The 16,260-nt window shown below is 39.6% G+C and overlaps 2 protein-coding genes across 6 annotated transcripts in view; one reads left to right on the top strand and one right to left on the bottom strand.

Moving 5' to 3' along the window:
* Positions 1 to 11,918, bottom strand: part of PRR11 (proline rich 11) — a 22,137-nt gene extending 10,219 nt beyond the window's left edge. The window contains exons 1-2 of one of the 2 annotated variants that reach the window (XM_006735054.3): positions 11,799 to 11,918; positions 324 to 456 (exon numbers count right to left, since the gene is read on the bottom strand). In XM_006735054.3, coding sequence (XP_006735117.1) covers positions 324 to 451 — 128 coding nt within the window. In that variant the 5' untranslated portion in view covers positions 452 to 456; positions 11,799 to 11,918. Of the gene's footprint in view, positions 1 to 323; positions 457 to 10,027; positions 10,240 to 11,798 lie in introns of those variants that run through there. The other variant, XM_081806055.1, reaches the window with a different exon arrangement.
* A 398-nt stretch (positions 11,919 to 12,316) lies between these two features.
* TRIM37 (tripartite motif containing 37) overlaps positions 12,317 to 16,260 on the top strand; it is a 141,846-nt gene continuing 137,902 nt past the window's right edge. The window contains exons 1-2 of one of the 4 annotated variants that reach the window (XM_081806031.1): positions 12,317 to 12,470; positions 13,534 to 13,698. Coding sequence is in view for 3 of the 4 variants with exons in the window: in XM_081806033.1 (XP_081662159.1) it covers positions 12,438 to 12,470 (33 nt within the window). In the remaining variant the exon portion in view is untranslated. The remainder of the gene's footprint in view (positions 12,471 to 13,533; positions 13,699 to 16,260) is intronic. The other 3 variants (XM_081806033.1, XM_081806027.1, XM_081806029.1) reach the window with 3 other exon arrangements.

Genomic DNA, 16,260 nt, shown 5'->3' with positions numbered 1-16,260 from the left:
AGCAGGGGGCCCAGGAGAGGACCCTGGGATCATGACCTGAGCTGAAGCCAGATGCTTAACCAACTGAGCCACCGAGGCACCCCTAAACTCTTAAAACAATGATCACCACATAAAGTTTAGAATGCTCAGTCAAAATTTAATTTCTGATGAGGGATGAATAATATTTTAGTGTAAGTATCCTGTAAATGTTGCATGGGACAATATTAAAAAATATTTTTTATCTGAACTTTAAATTTAATTGGGCATTCTTTGCTAAATCTGGTGACCCTGTCCTTAACAGATCAGATTTTTAGTATTTTTTCTTTTCCACACTTACGCCTTACCTTTCTGGTGAGGGTGGCGGAGGAGGAGGTGTAATTAGCTTGGGCTGAAAGTGAGAGGCTTCTCTTTTTTTGAATAATCTTTTTGCTTTGGCTTTTAGCTTTCTTCTTCGTTGCTTGAACTTGGGCATGATTTCTGTAGAGAAAATTTTTTTTTACATTTTTTATTTTAGAATAATACATACATATAGAAAATGTAAAAATCTTAACTGTACAGTTCAGTGAATTATCAAAGTGAACACACCCTTCTAACCACCATTTGGTTAGGAAATGGATCGCTACCAGCATCCCAGAAGTCCCCTGAAGTGAAGAAAATTTAAACCCAGATTTAAAGTTTCTTTAGAGACTTGGCTTTGGCATTACGTCGCTCTCTAATTTTGTTTTGCTTGTCTTGCTTTTCTTCATTAAGTGTATTTCCATTTCTTGTAAGAGAGAAAAATGGCTATAGTTGGGTTATGGTCAGTTATTAAAAGAAGTTTCTTTCCAGTAACATTTACTGAGCACCCACTGTGATAGATGGAGTTGGTAGAGGAAGAAACAAATTTAACCATTGAATGTCCATTTGCTTTTGGTCACCTTCACATACACTTTCTCAGTGAATCCTCACTACCCTGCAAGATTTTATCCCTGAGGAAGAGGATTTTTACTCCCATTTTTACATTAAGAATAAACTGAGACATAGAAAGATTATATGATTTGCCAGTGTAATGCAGTAAATAAATCTCCAAAGACCATGTTCTTTCTAACACTCTGTGGTGCAAAAGTTGATTAAATAGGTGATATACAATGTAATAGCAGTTACCCCAAATATTTCAAAACATTTATTTTAAAGCATTTTAAAACACTATCTAGTGTATTTAGATTTTAATCTAGATCCTTTTCTGAAGAAAATTAAGTCAGAGCTAGTTTGATGTGAAGAAGAACTTTGCTGGTTGCTGTTGTTGCTACCTGAGGAACAAAGATGTCATTATTCAAGTAGCAGAACTAAAAATGGTCTCAAGGGCTGGGCCTCCTTCCCTTCAAACTCACATTTGAATAGGAACAATTGGCCTTTAAAATACACATTCATTCCACTTTTGTTCACCCAGAAACCTTTCAATACTTGGTATGCAGGTCTAGGCTTGCTCAGCTCTCAGATTGCACTGGCTGAAGAACCTCCTTTTTTAACTGGCTGTGGGTTGTAAAAACTCCGAAGTGGCTTACTGCAGTTCCAAGAGCTTTGGTCTTGCAGAGGGTACCCCTAATGGCAATGGGTGACAGTGCATATTATCAACAGCCCTTCTAGGAGGAAGGGTTCTCAGTAGCATCTTATTGAACTAATGCCAGGTCTCAAACTAACAGTTTTCCTTAATTGTTCTTACAGACATGGGAGATACGCCAAAAAATAGTTAGCTGACTTCACTTGTATTATATCACTTCTTCCTGCTGAAATAATGAAAGAAGGCTAAGCAGGGATTATTAAATTACAAAGGATATCTAAAGGATTCATTGATTTTTTAAAACAAACAACACAAAACTAAAATACTCTGAATGAAGATGTTTAGGAGAGCCTCAGAGGAAGCAGCAATCTTGCTGTTGCCTGAAAAAAAAAGATTAAACCTCATCAAATCCATGCCCACGATTTTCTATGGAGAGATGTCACAGAGAACCTCTACTCAAGGTCCAGAGTTCACTGGGTGAAATCCCCAGAATCTGAGACTTCCATGGTAACCTCGTCTTCCATGTCTTCCATCTGCCCCTATGCAACCCTCCCCCATTCTGTTCCCTCTCTCCCTTTGATGTCTTTTATTAGACATCATACTGACACAGAGAAGTGGCCTCCTGCCTCTTTTTTCCCCCTATATTCACCAATCCCTCAGTTAGAAAAACAGACTTTAGAAAGGAGCTGGGCATTCTGCTTTAAACTTGGTAGATGGGCTCCATACCTTTCTCTCCACTCCAATGGTGTGCTGGGGTTGGCAACAACTGATATATTTTCAGGAAGTCTGTGAGTTAGTTTTTAAACCCATCCACCATTAAAATTAAATTATATAAACTTATAATTAGATAATTTATATTTAAGATGGTAATAAAGGGGAGCCTGGGTGGTTCAGTTGGTTAAGGGTCTGCCTTCGGCTTGGGTCCTGATCTCGTGGTCCTGGGATCGAGTCCCACATCGGGCTCCTTGCTCAGCGGAGAGCCTGCTTCTCCCTCTGCCTGCCGCTCCCCTTGCTCATGCTCTCTCTCTCTCTCTCTCACTCATGCTCTGACAAGTAAATAAATAAAATTAAAAAAAAAAATGATAATAAATATGATGCAAAATTCATCACTTCCTAATGATTTTACTATTATCTATGCTCTTGCCGTTGTTTACCTTATTGTATCTATATAGTGAAAATGCTATAAAATGCTCATTTCTTTCCAATTCCACATTCAGTGACTTCATGTTGAAAACTTGAAATTGGCTGTGATGGGAGTATTTACACCATGGATATTATAAAACACCACAAATCAGGGCTTGATTCATTATGTTGTTGATTGTTAAGAGAGTGATAAAGAAAATGTTAATAATGCAGATCACATTTAAAAGCATATCTTGGGGGCACCTGGTTTGCTCAGTTGGTTAAGCATCTGCCTTCGTCTCAGGTCATGATCCCGGGGTCCTGGGATAGAGCCCCCTGACTAGCTTCCTGCTCAGCAGGGAGTCTGCCTCTCCCTACCCCATTCCCCCCTACTCATGTGTTGCACAGTCTCTCTCTCTCTCTTTCTCTCAAATAAATAAATAAAATCTTTTTAAAAAGTGTGTATCTTTTCTGTAGTTGTTACATTGTAAAAAGCATAAAATAATTGAGGAATATTCCGGTATTTGAAAATGATTATTCGATTCATCAAAGAAGTTGCGTACATAATTGAAATGAAGTTCCAATATAAATCTTTGGTTCACTTTATCTTATTCTATAGAGTAAATGAAAAGATCAACTGACATTCCTATCAGGACTATACTTGTTTATAAATTGGAACCATAGCAGGGCACCTGGGTGGCTCAGTCCGTTAAGTGTTCAACTTTTGATTTCGGCTCAGGTCATGATCTCCGGGTTGTGAGATCAAGCTTCAAGTGGGCTCCACGCCCAGCACAGAGTCTGCTTGAGGTTCTCTCCCTTCTCCTCTGCCCCTCCCCTCTCTTGCTCTCTCTCTCTCTAAAATAAATAAATAAATAAAATCTTAAAAAAAGTAAATTGGAACCATAGCTTGGCTACAGATACAAGAAGTCTGTAAAAATCAACAATAGTATTCTCTGAGAATCAACTGTATGTGAAATTTATAAGAACATTATAGGGGTGCCTGGCTGGCTCAGTCATTAGAGCATGTGATGCTTGATCTCAGGGTTGTGAGTTCAAACCACATGTTGGGTACAGAACTTACTTAAAAAAAAGCATTATATATATTTTATTATTGTTTATAATTTTTAATTTCCTGTTATTAGTAAATTTATAATAAAATTATGCATATGTATCTATTAAACATTTATTAGCACACTATTGGTCCAACCCTTCTGAAACATAACAAAAAAAGGCAGTAAAGGAGTGGTGAATATATTTCTCTTTCTTTCTTTTTTTAAAGATTTTATTTATTTATTTGACAGAGAGGCACAGTGAGAGAGGGAACACAAGCAGGGGGAGTGGGAGAGGGAGAAGCAGGCTTCCCACCGAGCAGGGAGCCTGATGCGGGGCTCGATCCTAACACGCTGGGATCATGACCTGAGCCAAAGGAACGGAAGGCAGACGCTTAACGACTGAGCCACCCAGTGGCCCCAAAATTTTTATTTTTTTTTAAGAAATCTCTACACCCAAGTTGAAGTTGAACTTACAACCCCAAGATCAAGAGTCACACATTTGACCGACTGAGCCAGCCAGGTGCCCCAAGGAATGGTGAGTATAACATAATGTATAGAGTTGTCAAATCACTACATTGTACACCTGAAGCTAATGTAGCTTTGAGTGTCAGCTCTACTTCAATTAAATTAAAAAAAAAAAAAAAAAAAAGAGGGGTGCCTGGGTGGCTCAGTTGGTTGAACATCCACCTCTTGATCTTAGCTCAGGTCTTGATCTCAGGGTCATGAATTCAAGCCTCACACTGGGCTCCACACTGGGCATGGAGTCTACTTAGAGAGAGAGAGAAAGAAAGAAAGAGAGAGAGAGAGAGAGAAAGAAAGAAAGAGAGAGAGAGAAAGAAAGAAAGAGAGAGAGAAAGAAAGAGAGAGAGAGAGAGAAAGAAAGAGAGAGAGAGAAAGAAAGTAAGAAAGAAAAAGAAAAAGAAAGAAAGAAAGAAAGAAAGAAAAGAAAGAAAGAAAGAAAAGAAAAGAAAAAGAAAAAGTAAGGGCAGTAAGGAATAAAAAAATCATAAACCCATAAAACAAAGAATGGGAGCAGACTATGGGAGATGATGAATGTCAACTAAATTATGGAAAATGGAAAGCAGATGGATGAGTTGGCAGAGCAGAAGAAAGCGGAGCTTTGACTGCCTGTGGTAGGGAAGCCAAGTGGAAGCAAGACAATTCTCAGAAACTTTAAGTGAGAGGATTCTGGCCTTAAAGGCATGTAGAACCTTGAAAATTTGGGGTTAAAATAGGATTAATTAAATCTTTATAAGGATTGGATAGGCCTCTGGAGTCTGTCTTCCAGTCCTTATAGCCAGGCAGCTCCTGGCATTTATGTCCTCTCCAGTAAAGATGGATAGGTTTATTCTCTGGAGAAGGTGAACCATAGAGGTGCTGAATTGTGGGCCATGAGGCATAGCAATAGCAGAGTCATGTGTCATCATTCAGAAGGTAGGGGATAATCCTGAACTGAAAAGTAAGACTTTTCTATCCCTTTCCTCAGCTCAGCCCCCAGAACACAGGCCACCAGTTTTAATTCCCTGACTCAAACTCCCATACCTTTCACTTCCCCTTGAAGAAGACTAGAAGATTCCTCTCCAGGGAAATTGACTCGCCTGAGAAAAAGGACATATAGATATTGACATTTAGGGTCTCCCCAAAATGGCCAAGTCCTTGATCATTCACCCACTGGGGTGTCCACAGGTTGATAATATCTACCTCCTGTACTTTGAGCTTGCAATTTTTTTTCTTTTTGGTGCCTTCCTCTGACCTGTAACAGCCAAGGATCATCAGTTACTTTAGGAAAGTCTCTAACATTAAAGAGAGAGACCAAAATACACAGAGAGGGGAAAAAAAGGATTTCCATTTCAAAGGAAATGGAAAGAATGTAGGAAGCAGACCGGGCGCACCTAAGTGGCTCAGTTGTTAAGCATCTGACTTCAGCTCAGGTAATGAACTCAGGGTCCTGAGACCCAGTGCTGGTCGGACTCTCTGCTTAGCAGGGAGTCTGCTTGTCCTTCTCCCTTGGTCCCTCCCCCTCCCTGTGCTCTCGTTCTCTCAAATAAATAAATAAAATCTTAAAAAAAAAAAAAAGAAAGAATGTAGGAGGCAGAAGGAAAAAAAATTTTTTTTTCAGAAAATGAGACACTGCATTCATGAACAAGAAGGATGAGAAAAAAACTCTTAAAAATTAAAAATAGTAGAAATTTTAAAAATGTAATACAGGGGCACCTGAGTTGGTTAGGCAGCTGACTCTTAATTTTGGCTCAGTTCATGATCTCAGGGTTGTGAGACTGAGCTCCGCATCAGACTCTGTGCTGGGCATGGAGCCTACTTAAGACTCTCTCTCTCTCCCTCTCACTCTGCCCCTACTCTCTCCCTCTCTTGAAAAACAAAAAGGAATACAAGAGTTAGAATATAAAAGTTTTAGGAGAGGGCACCTGGATGGCTCAGTCGATTAAGCATTTGCCTTCAACTCAGGTCATAATCCCAGGGTCCTAGGATCAAGTCCCACATCAGGCTCCCTGCTCTGCAGGGAGTCTGCTTCTCCCTCTGCCCCTCCTCCCGCTTGTTCTCTCAATCTCTCTCTCAAATAAATAAATAAAATCTTTATGGAAAAAAAAGTTTTAAGAGAGAACAGAGAAATGGAGAGAATTTTGTCAAATAAACAATACAGAAATATTCTCTAGAATTGAAGGGCTTGAATTTCCAGATTGAAATGGTCCACTCAGTATAATGAATAAAAGAAGATCCACACTGAGGCATGACATCACAAAAATAAAGTGAAGGGGTCCCTGGGTGGCTCAGTTGGTTGTATCTGCCTTCGGCTCTCATGATCATTGATTGGGGTCAGGGGATCAAGCTCCACATTGGGTTCTTTGCTCAGGGGGCAGTCTGCTTCTCCCTCTCCCTCTGTGATCTCTCTCACTCTCGCTCTCTCTGAAATAATAAAAATCTTAAAAAAAAAGAGGAGATTCTAAAGGCTTCAGGAGAGAGGAAACAGTATAGAAACAGGACTGAGAAGAGAATAGCATCAGACTCCAACAGCCACACTGGAATTCTGAACGAAAAAGTTTTCAATCCTGGAATTCTATACCTGGCCAAATGTTCAGTTAAGTGTGAGCACAGAATTAAGATAAACAATAGCAATATCCAGGATAATGGTGAAAGAAGGAAAGAAAGAAAAAAAGAAAGAAAGAAAGGAAGGAAGGAAGGAAGGAAGGAAGGAAGGAAGAAAGAAAGAAAGAAAGAAAGAAAGAAAGAAAGAAAGAAAGAAAGAAGGAAAGAAAAGGGAAAAGAAAAGAAAAAAGAAAGAAAAGGAAAGAAAAGAAATAGTATTGTAAGCATGTTATTTAGAAACATTGAAATAGGGGCGCCTGGGTGGCTCAGTCATTAAGCATCTGCCTTCGGCTCAGGTCATGGTCCCAGGGTCCTGGGATCAAGCCCTGCATCGGGCTCCCTGCTCAGCAGGAAGCCTGCTTCTCCCTCTCCCACTCCCCATGCTTGTGTTCCCTCTCTGGCTGTGTCCCTCTCTGTCAAATAAATGAATAAAATCTTAAAAAAAAACCAACAAAACAAAACACGGAGGTAAACACCTGAACAATTACAAGAATGGATAGTATTGCCCTTGGCAACTTGGAGTCAGGATTATAGAGAGATGATTCAGAAGACTGCCATCGTTTGTTTGTTTGTTTCTAAGTATAATAAGCCCTGTAGTAGTATTTGACAGTTAACCTCTGGTATATATTATTAGCTAGAAAAACAGAGTACCATCATTCTGAAACTGGGCCTTCTCTTTCTCTTCTCACCCTTTCCTGGTGGTTGTTCCAATGTCGTGCATTCAAATTTCTAAAGAGTCCTACACAAGTTCATGTATGCCATTTTGGAGATTAGTTTTCTTTCTTTCTTTTTAAAGATTTTATTTATTTATTTGACAGAGAGAGACACAGTGAGAGAAGGAACACAAATAGGGAGAATGGAGAGGGAGAAGCAGGCTTCCCGCTGAGCAGGGAGCCCGAGGCAGGGCTAGATCCCAGGACCCCGGGATCATGACCTGAGCCGAAGGCAGACGCTTAACAACTGAGCCACCCAGGCGTCCCTGGAGATTATTTTTCAATGAAAAAAAAATCTAGGAACTAAATCATATTTTCTCCCTTCTCTTTTCTCTCTCTCTGTGTGCGCGCGTGTGTGTGTGTGTGTCTGGTCTCTGGGTCATTGTTACTCTAATAACCTTCTAATTAACTACAGTAATTAATTGGCATATGCAGAGAATTGAGAGAATATGTCAAATCTGTCAGAGTAAAAAGGTACAGCCTGAGATAATTCCTAGATTAGTGTTCCATTCAAAAGTAATAACCGTGCTTCCAAAAATGAAAGATAATGAATTCCTACCTCAAAAAAAGACAGAGAACTCAACAAGTTAAAGTTTGTTATTATCATTGCTTTATTAAAAGCATTAGATATTCTGCAGAGGATACTTGTCTGAAAGAATATTTAACAGTGTTCCTCAAGGTTAAAACACATATACTTGTCCCCTTTCCAGAAGAGTTATGAGACATACAAATTCTCTTTGCTGGACTAGGTGGGATTCCAACTACTAACACTAGATAGAAGCTCTTTTTTTTTTCACGATTTTTTTTTTTAAAGATTCACTTTATATATTTGAGAGAGAGAGATAGAAAGCGCAAGACGGGGATGGGGCAGAGGGAGAGAATATCCAAGCAGACTCCAGCTGAGCATGGAGCCCGACTCCAGGCTGGATCCCACCAGCCATGAGATCAGGACCTGAGTCGAATCCAAGAGTCGACAGGCAACTGACTGAGCCACCCGGGCGCCCCTTTTTTTTCATGATTACTTAAAGCATTTTTCCTACTTTTTTATTGAAAAGTACTCTTCCTTTTTACCTGCCTTGTTTTGGAAGGAATTTAAGGCTGATTAAAAACAATCTGTACTACCACACACAAAAAGGTAGGTGAGGAAATTAGGATACTCTATTATAGAATAGAAAATATATAATATGTATTATATATTGCACTTATATACATATATTAATATACATGAATTAGAAATATTTATCTGATTAATTCATCCTGTCCCTTCTTTCTATCCCTCCCCTTTCTGTCCTGATTTTAGTTGTCTTTGCCATCTTTCCCATGTTTTATTTTTGCTAAATAGTCTATTTCCCCTGCTCTTTATTTTGAAAAATTTCAAACCTTGAGAAAAAAGAATTCAAGAAAAAAATAAATAAAAAATAAAAAAAATAAAAAAGATCATGCTAATTCTGGAAAAAAATACTCATTATTCACCTAGATTCACCAATCGTTATCTGTTAACTTTCTTTCTGTATAGGTGTGTGTATAATATATATTACACACTATATGTATAATTTACATAATAAGTGTATGTAATATATAAATTTATATTTTATATGATTTTATATATTATATATTATACACATACACACCCCTAAACAGAAAGACAGCAAATGATGAATCTAGGTAAATAATGAGCATCAATTATACTATTTTTGTAAATTTTCACAAAGTTTGAAATTTTTCAAAATAAAAAATATGAAAGATATACGTGTATATAGATATATAACATATATATACACAAATAATAGTTTTTAGTTTTTGGCTGAGCAGAGTTAGTTGCAGACATCATGATACTTCACACCTAGATAATTCTACTGAGTTTCCAAACATGGACATGGACATTCTCCTACAAAAGCACAATAAGAGTCAGGAAATTTAAGCTTGATAGTATCTAAGAAACAGTCCATAATTACCCCATTCACCTCAATAATATCCTTTACAGCTGCTCCCTTTCCCTTTCCACACTGCATTTAACTGTAGTGTCTTTTTAGTCTCCCTTAATTCACAACGGTTCCCTAATCTTTTCATGTATTTGCCTTTCTTCCTATTTATATTTTTGAAGACTCCAGACCAGTTGTTTTGGAAAACGTCCCTCAGTTTGAGTTTGTCTGAATATTCCTCTAATGATTCTCCTGACTTCAGCCTTTCTCCTTGCCAATCATTTTCTACAATTACAGTTAAAAAAAAAAAAAATCCTGATATTCCCTTGCTTAAAAGTATTTGAAGATTCTGGGCGCCTCAGTGGCTCAGCCGATTGAGCGTCTGCCTTCAGCTCAGGTCATGATCCCAGAGTCCTGGGATCGAGTCCTGCATCGGGCTCTCTGCTCATCGTCTGCTTCTCCCTCTGCCCCTCCCCCAGCTCGTGCTCTCTCTCCCTCACTCTGTCTCTCAAATAAATAAATCAATAAAAATCTTAAAAAAAAAGGTATTTGAAGATTCCTTTTCACCCCCTGGATAAACTAAATTCCTTACCATACCTTTCAAAGATTGTCACAGTTTAGTCTGATGGCCCTTTGCAGCCTCATCCCTTCTAGTGATTAGTGGTTTGTACTTCAGGTATGCCAAACACCAGATGCTGTTACTTTTTCTCACAGATATTTGTTGAATGCTGATAATCCACCATGGTTGGTAGGTGTGGTAGCTTTTGGGATACAATTCCAAACAAGGCCAACATAGTCTATGTCCTTATGGAATTTATACTAAATTGAAAATGTCAGGGGGCCTGGGTGGCTCAGTTGTTAAGCGTCTGCCTTCGGCTCAGGTCATGATCTCCAGGTCCTGGGATCGAGCCCCTCATTGTGCTCCCCGCTCCGCGGGAAGGCTGCTTCTCCCTCTCCCACTTCCCCTGCTGTGTTCCCTCTCTTGCTGTGTCTCTGTCACATAAATAAATAAAATCTTAAAAAAAGAAAAGAAAATGTCATCTCTTTTGTGCTTCTATAGCACTTTATACACACTCTTATTATAACATTTATTGTATTGCATTGTAACTTCTGTTTGTGTATTTATCACCCAGCTGGACTGTGGGCTTTTCAAGGTTAGGATAAATTTTATTCATCTTTGTTTCCCTGGGACCAAGAGTGTAGCAGGCATTAAATAATTTTCATTCAATAAATGAATGAAATAAATCATTCCTGCTAAGTGTTAGCTAGCAAGGGATCTCTTTTTAAGTTAAGGAATATGCTTTACTACAATTACATTTTGTAAACTCTCTCAGTGAGGGAGGTTTTTAGTTCTTCAAATCATACACCTTCATATGGTTAAAGGATGGCTCCAAAACTATTTCCAGTAGGAAAATGCAATAAATAATAGGGCGAGAATTACTCTATATTATACATATATATACTCTAGTTTATATATATATATATTATTCTATATTACTCTGTTACTCAGTTGGCACTGCTGCTTCTATTAAAACTCCACCCAGTGACAAGTGCTTTTGGTCAGGGGGTACTTCCAAAACTGTGACAGCAACGGAAATAACAATTGCATTTCATTACCCTTTTCGTAAAACACATTTTAATGTAGGTTCTTACACTTTCCCATAAACAGCTTTCAGTCAATTAATCAATTTCCATTACTAGTTCATTACTCTTGAACATTCATAGGGTATTTCTGGTACTTTAATTTTGTTTTACACAGTGCAACAATGCTTTTTTAGTTCCTGTCTTGTTTCTCTGAAGAGTTTGCAGCTCCCTAAAACGTAGTCCAACACAGTATTAGGCACAAGTAAACAGGGCACACTTTTAAAATTGACGCTCTCACAAAACCTCAGACGGTATTAAGAGCATATCAAGGAACATAGTAATACTGCCTGTCAAGAAATATATATTCTCAAACTTTAACGTGCATAAGAATCACTGGGGGTGGGAGATCTTGTTAAAATTCATGTTCTGATTCAGTGGGTCTGGGTGGAGTCCGATAATTTGCATTGTTGACAAGCGCCCAAGTGATGCAGATGCTGTTGGTCCCCGGACAACACTGAATAGCAAAGATCTAAAGGAATGTGCAAAAGGAAGGCAGATGCTTTGCTCCAAAACATATTTTGCTGAGCGTTAATTAAATACAAGTATGGTTAGGGTGGAGCCAGGCCGAGCACTTCTTACCCAACCTCAAACCTCCTCTTCCCAGTTTATCTCCCCGAGTCCAGCTAAAGTCCCCACCTCCGTAAATCTTAAGAACACAAGCAGCAAAGGCCCAGCTACTGAAGACGCGAGCCCAGGTTACAAAGGGAGATCTCCCTGCACTTACAAGTCTAAGAGCCCCGGTATAGATGGAGTCCGGGTAGAGGCCTCTCCTTCGCCATAAAGAAAGATTTAAAATTAAAACCTCATCATAGAGGGACCAATCATAGCAAAGGTCTCCCCATGATTCGCTCTCTGGGCAGTGTCGGAGCACAGTCTGGTTTGTGATTGGTTAGGAGGTCACCACGTGCTGGCCAATGAAAGCTGAGGCGCTACTTGTATGAATAAGTGGAAGGCGGGAGCGAAGGGGAGGGGAAGCAGGAGACCTAAGAAGGTGTGTCACGTCCCTATGCTGTTTGTGGAAGCTTTTGTGTCATTGGTTGGCTCTTCTTCCGATTGTACCAATCGCAAGCTCTTCTCTGCGGAGCCCTAACTATGAAATTGAAAGTAGAGATGAGGGTGCAGCCAATGGAAAAAAAAAGTGCACAGCAGCCAATCCTCCTGCAGCGTTTTGTGTCTTTGCCCAACTAGAGAAAGTGTTTCATGTGGAGGGGCGTTACCCAGTCGCCAATGGGCGGGCGCCAGTGAAGCGGAGGAACCAATGAGTGTGAGACGTTGAGTGACAGCTGTCCAATAGGGACCCTCGGTGCTAGTACGGTTTGCGGCTTAAGCACCGCCGCGGTCTGAGGAATGTCAACTATTCAACATGGAGGCGGAGGTCGATAAGCTGGAACTGATGGTGAGTGTAAAGTGAAGGAGATCTACTGGGTAGATTCTTTCTCTCGGATGGCCTCCAAGGTGGGATAAAATTTTGAGTCGCCGGAAACCCTGGGCGGCAGAAGCTGGACCATATTGGAGTTCCCTCCTCTTGTATCAAAGGGAGTCGCCGCCGCCTGGTCTCTTTTAACCGCCGCGGGGGAAGGGGTTACATCCGGGAAACTCGGGAGGGAAATGGCGGGAGATGCTGAGGTAGCCGGGCCTTTGGAATTCCTTGTTCCTTGCCCTGACCTTTCCGCCCCTCAGGGAGCTGTGGCTCCTGAAGACAGCGTTCTATGCATTTCCCCCCAAAAGACGTGACTGGAATGATCCCTAAACGCCCCTAGAAGGGGAGAGGTCGTTCACACTCCAAGAAAGGGGGACGGAGGGTGGGGTGGGGAATAAACCGAGGGGGGCGGAGAGAACTCCCATTACGGCAGAGCGGTTCACGTTATCCAAGGCGGGCTGAGAAAGTCTGAGAAAGGTTTTGACTTGCGTGCAGAACTTCCTAGCGGCCAAGGAAGCCCCAAGACCAATTTCTGTTTGGCTCGAAGGTGGCAGTCCTTGGGTGGGGGAGAGGTGTGAGCGATGGGGACCTGAACCTCGAGCTCCTTTCTTGACGCACGGGAGGAATTGGGACATGGAAGCCACCCTGCTCTTGAGTCGCCGAATTTCATTCATTTATGAAAGTAGGGGGCGGGGGTGAATAATTGGAAAGGACTCCCGCTGCTGCTTGGCCTGCTCGGGGGCGCCAAGCTGAAGTGCTGTCCTAATTTTCTTCTATGGATCGTTCCCTCACTTGTCCTCTTTATTCCCTTCCTCCCATTCTTAGACTACCAGCTTGATCGCCCGCGCTTTTTTCTTCTTAGTTCTCCTTGTTCTATCTTCAGTCCTTTGCCCCCTCATTACCTTGTGTGAATTGAGCTGGCTTTCTTTAAAATGTGGAATTTGGAGGACGCGCCCATCATTGAACTCCTGTCGGTTTTTTGTTAAAGAAAAATAACAAAATTAAGTAAAAAAGCCCAAATCTTTCTTTTCTATCGCAGTCTGCCGTCCTTCCCCTACCATACTCTGGCTTTACAACCTGGGTATCATTTGTGCCAGTGCTGCTCTATCCAAGCTGAACCTTGGGTCACTTCAACATCAGCACTGGTAGTGATCCTGGAAGAAACTGAGTACCACCCTCATCCTCATTCCCACCTCTAGAAAATGTGAGAGCTTGATATATCTTATTATTTTCTTCTGATGTATTAATGAATTATAGTGCCTCTCATATACACATTTGACTTGAAGGCTTTCAGTTGATTCTAACCATTTTGAGTTTTAATTTTCTTTGTGGGAGTGTGTGGGGGAATGGCGTCGGGCGGGGGTGGGATGGTAGTGAAGAAGGAAGAATTTTTTGTTGCTTTCCAAACCTGTAATAATGAACTTTTAGATCAGAGTTTTGTTATTTTTATCATTAATGGTCTTAAACAAACAGAAGAACCCAAAACATGTCAAGTATCCTAGTTTGATTCTGTTAGCAGGCATGAATGTTTAACACTGTCTTCCCCTCTTCCCCATTCTGAATTCCTCACTCTGGATGGATATTTCTGCCTAATTTTAAGATGCTAAACTGCTTTTAACAGTTTTTCTACCCGCTCAAGTTGGCTGTTTACTTTTGAGGTACCAATTAAGCCTTTTTTGGACTTTGCATGAGAGTCACTATTCGCACAGGATTTTTTTTTTTTTTAAAGATTGAACACATTTTAATTTAAGAAGAAAATGATTAAGTATACATCTTGAAAAAAGGTTTTAGAAGATTGTGAGGTAGCCAGACTCTTAAACTTTTAGGTGTTTGAATGATGGGGTAGTTTTAAAAAATTCTTTGTAAGAGATGAAGAGAAGAAAGCAGGTCTTCTTAAATTACCTGCAGGTAATTACTTGCAGCCTCCTCCCTCCCCTTCAAGTTATTAGTTTGTTTCCACAATCATCAGGGTTTAAAAACTGTATTTGAACTATTATAGTTTTGTTATTACTGCTTTCTATTGATTGGATAGTGAAGGATGGTGTATCTCATCTTCAGATTTGCCATGTGCTTTAAAATGTTTTGTCTATGAACTGGTTTAATTTCTAAGATTGGAAAGAAATTATTTCCTATACAATCCTCTGAGTTTTGGTTCTACATTACTTGAATAAAGGATTTGTTGAGGAACTAATGTTGAAAATTTAATAAGTGAAAGAGAATGCATACTATTTAACTTTGTAAAGAAAGTACTTATTCTCACTTTGCGGACAGACTGGTCCTCTTATTCAAAAAATATTCCATATTTTTCTTGTTTGAATTAACTTCAAATTCATAAAATTAAACATCTGTCTCTGAAGTACCTGTCTTTAAAACCTGATCCTTGGCTAGCAGAGTTGAAGTATTCTAATACCTGAGTTATGTGGCCTTAGGATTAGGTCAGGTCACTCATGTTCCCTCTGTCCTGAATTTGAGTTTATTTTTTAGGGGGTTGAATCTAAATAGCTGAACTAGACTATTTAAAGAAAGTTTTGTGAAAATAATGGAAAGTATTTTTGCATCAATCAACATATTAATGGGGGAATAAGCTCATTGTAGGGTAATCTTTGTTCTCTAACTTTTTTCCTTTCACTTACTGGTTGAGTGGTATTTGGTGTTCTTTTGTGATACCACTAGTGATTGTGCACAGAAGTACACTGTGATACTATGATACTATTTCTATTTCTGGGTTTACATCTGACTTTTAAATGGGTTCTTACCAGTTCAAAGAGTAAGATAATGATAATTGGCTTGAATCCAAGAAAACCTGATTACTAAATCGCAGAACCTCCTCCTGTACCATTATTATTTCCTCCTTGATGCTTGTACATTTGAAGGAAACGGAGATGATTTCCTCCTATGTTCAAGATCTTTAGGGGTTAACTTAAATTTTAAAATCCCTTTCCGTAGTATTCCCTTAGGTAGGGTCTTGTTTAGGACACATTAATTCCCTGGGAATCTGTAAGCTTTTGTGATAACAAGCCATAAGACTGTTAAGAACTTTTTAGAGTTTAGTGTAGTTTATTTTATTTTTTAAAAGATGTTATTTATTTATTTGACAGAGAGAGCACAAGCAGGGGGAGCAGCAGGCAGAGGGAGAGGGAGAAGCATGCTCCCTGCTGAGCAGGGAGCCTGATGTGGGATGTGGGATGTGGGGCTCAATCCCAGGACTCTGGGATCAAGTTTAGTGTAGTTTAGATTCCAGAAAGCTAGATTGGGTATTTAGAGATTGGGAAACTTATTTTACTTTCTTTACTTTACCTTTTCGTTTGTTTATTCCAATATTCTTACTTAATCAGTTGCAACGAGGGAGCTAACCAACACATCTCAGCAAAACAAATATTTTTCACGTTTGCCTTAGTAGTAATTATAACCCATTTTGTTAATACTAGTCTCTAGTCTCTGAAGCTTAGGACGTATTTACAAAATTCCTTTCTATATGTTTCTGTTAAATATTAATCGTAGGTTAGTCATGAGAAAACTGTTATTTGGACATTTAAGTTCAGTTCTTTTTAACATTGATATACATGTTCTTAGGTTTTGGATGTCTTCTGTCCAAAATGGCAACCCTTCTTTAAATTCTTTTCACACTGAAGCTTCAACTGATGCAAGATGCTTTTGTGTTCCTTTCCTACCAATTTCTGCTAACGAATGCTCTGACTTTATTGCACTACTGTACTTTACAGCTAGCAGTGCAATAGTATTGTCAAAGCATCTGAAAGCAGAATGC

Source organism: Leptonychotes weddellii, chromosome 15, assembly GCF_054177405.1.
Source record: "Leptonychotes weddellii isolate Sample4059 chromosome 15, ASM5417740v2, whole genome shotgun sequence".
NCBI classification, from domain to species: domain Eukaryota; kingdom Metazoa; phylum Chordata; class Mammalia; order Carnivora; family Phocidae; genus Leptonychotes; species Leptonychotes weddellii.
The sequence above is the reverse complement of the archived record's forward strand: the minus strand, read 5'-3'. Positions and strand labels throughout refer to the sequence as shown.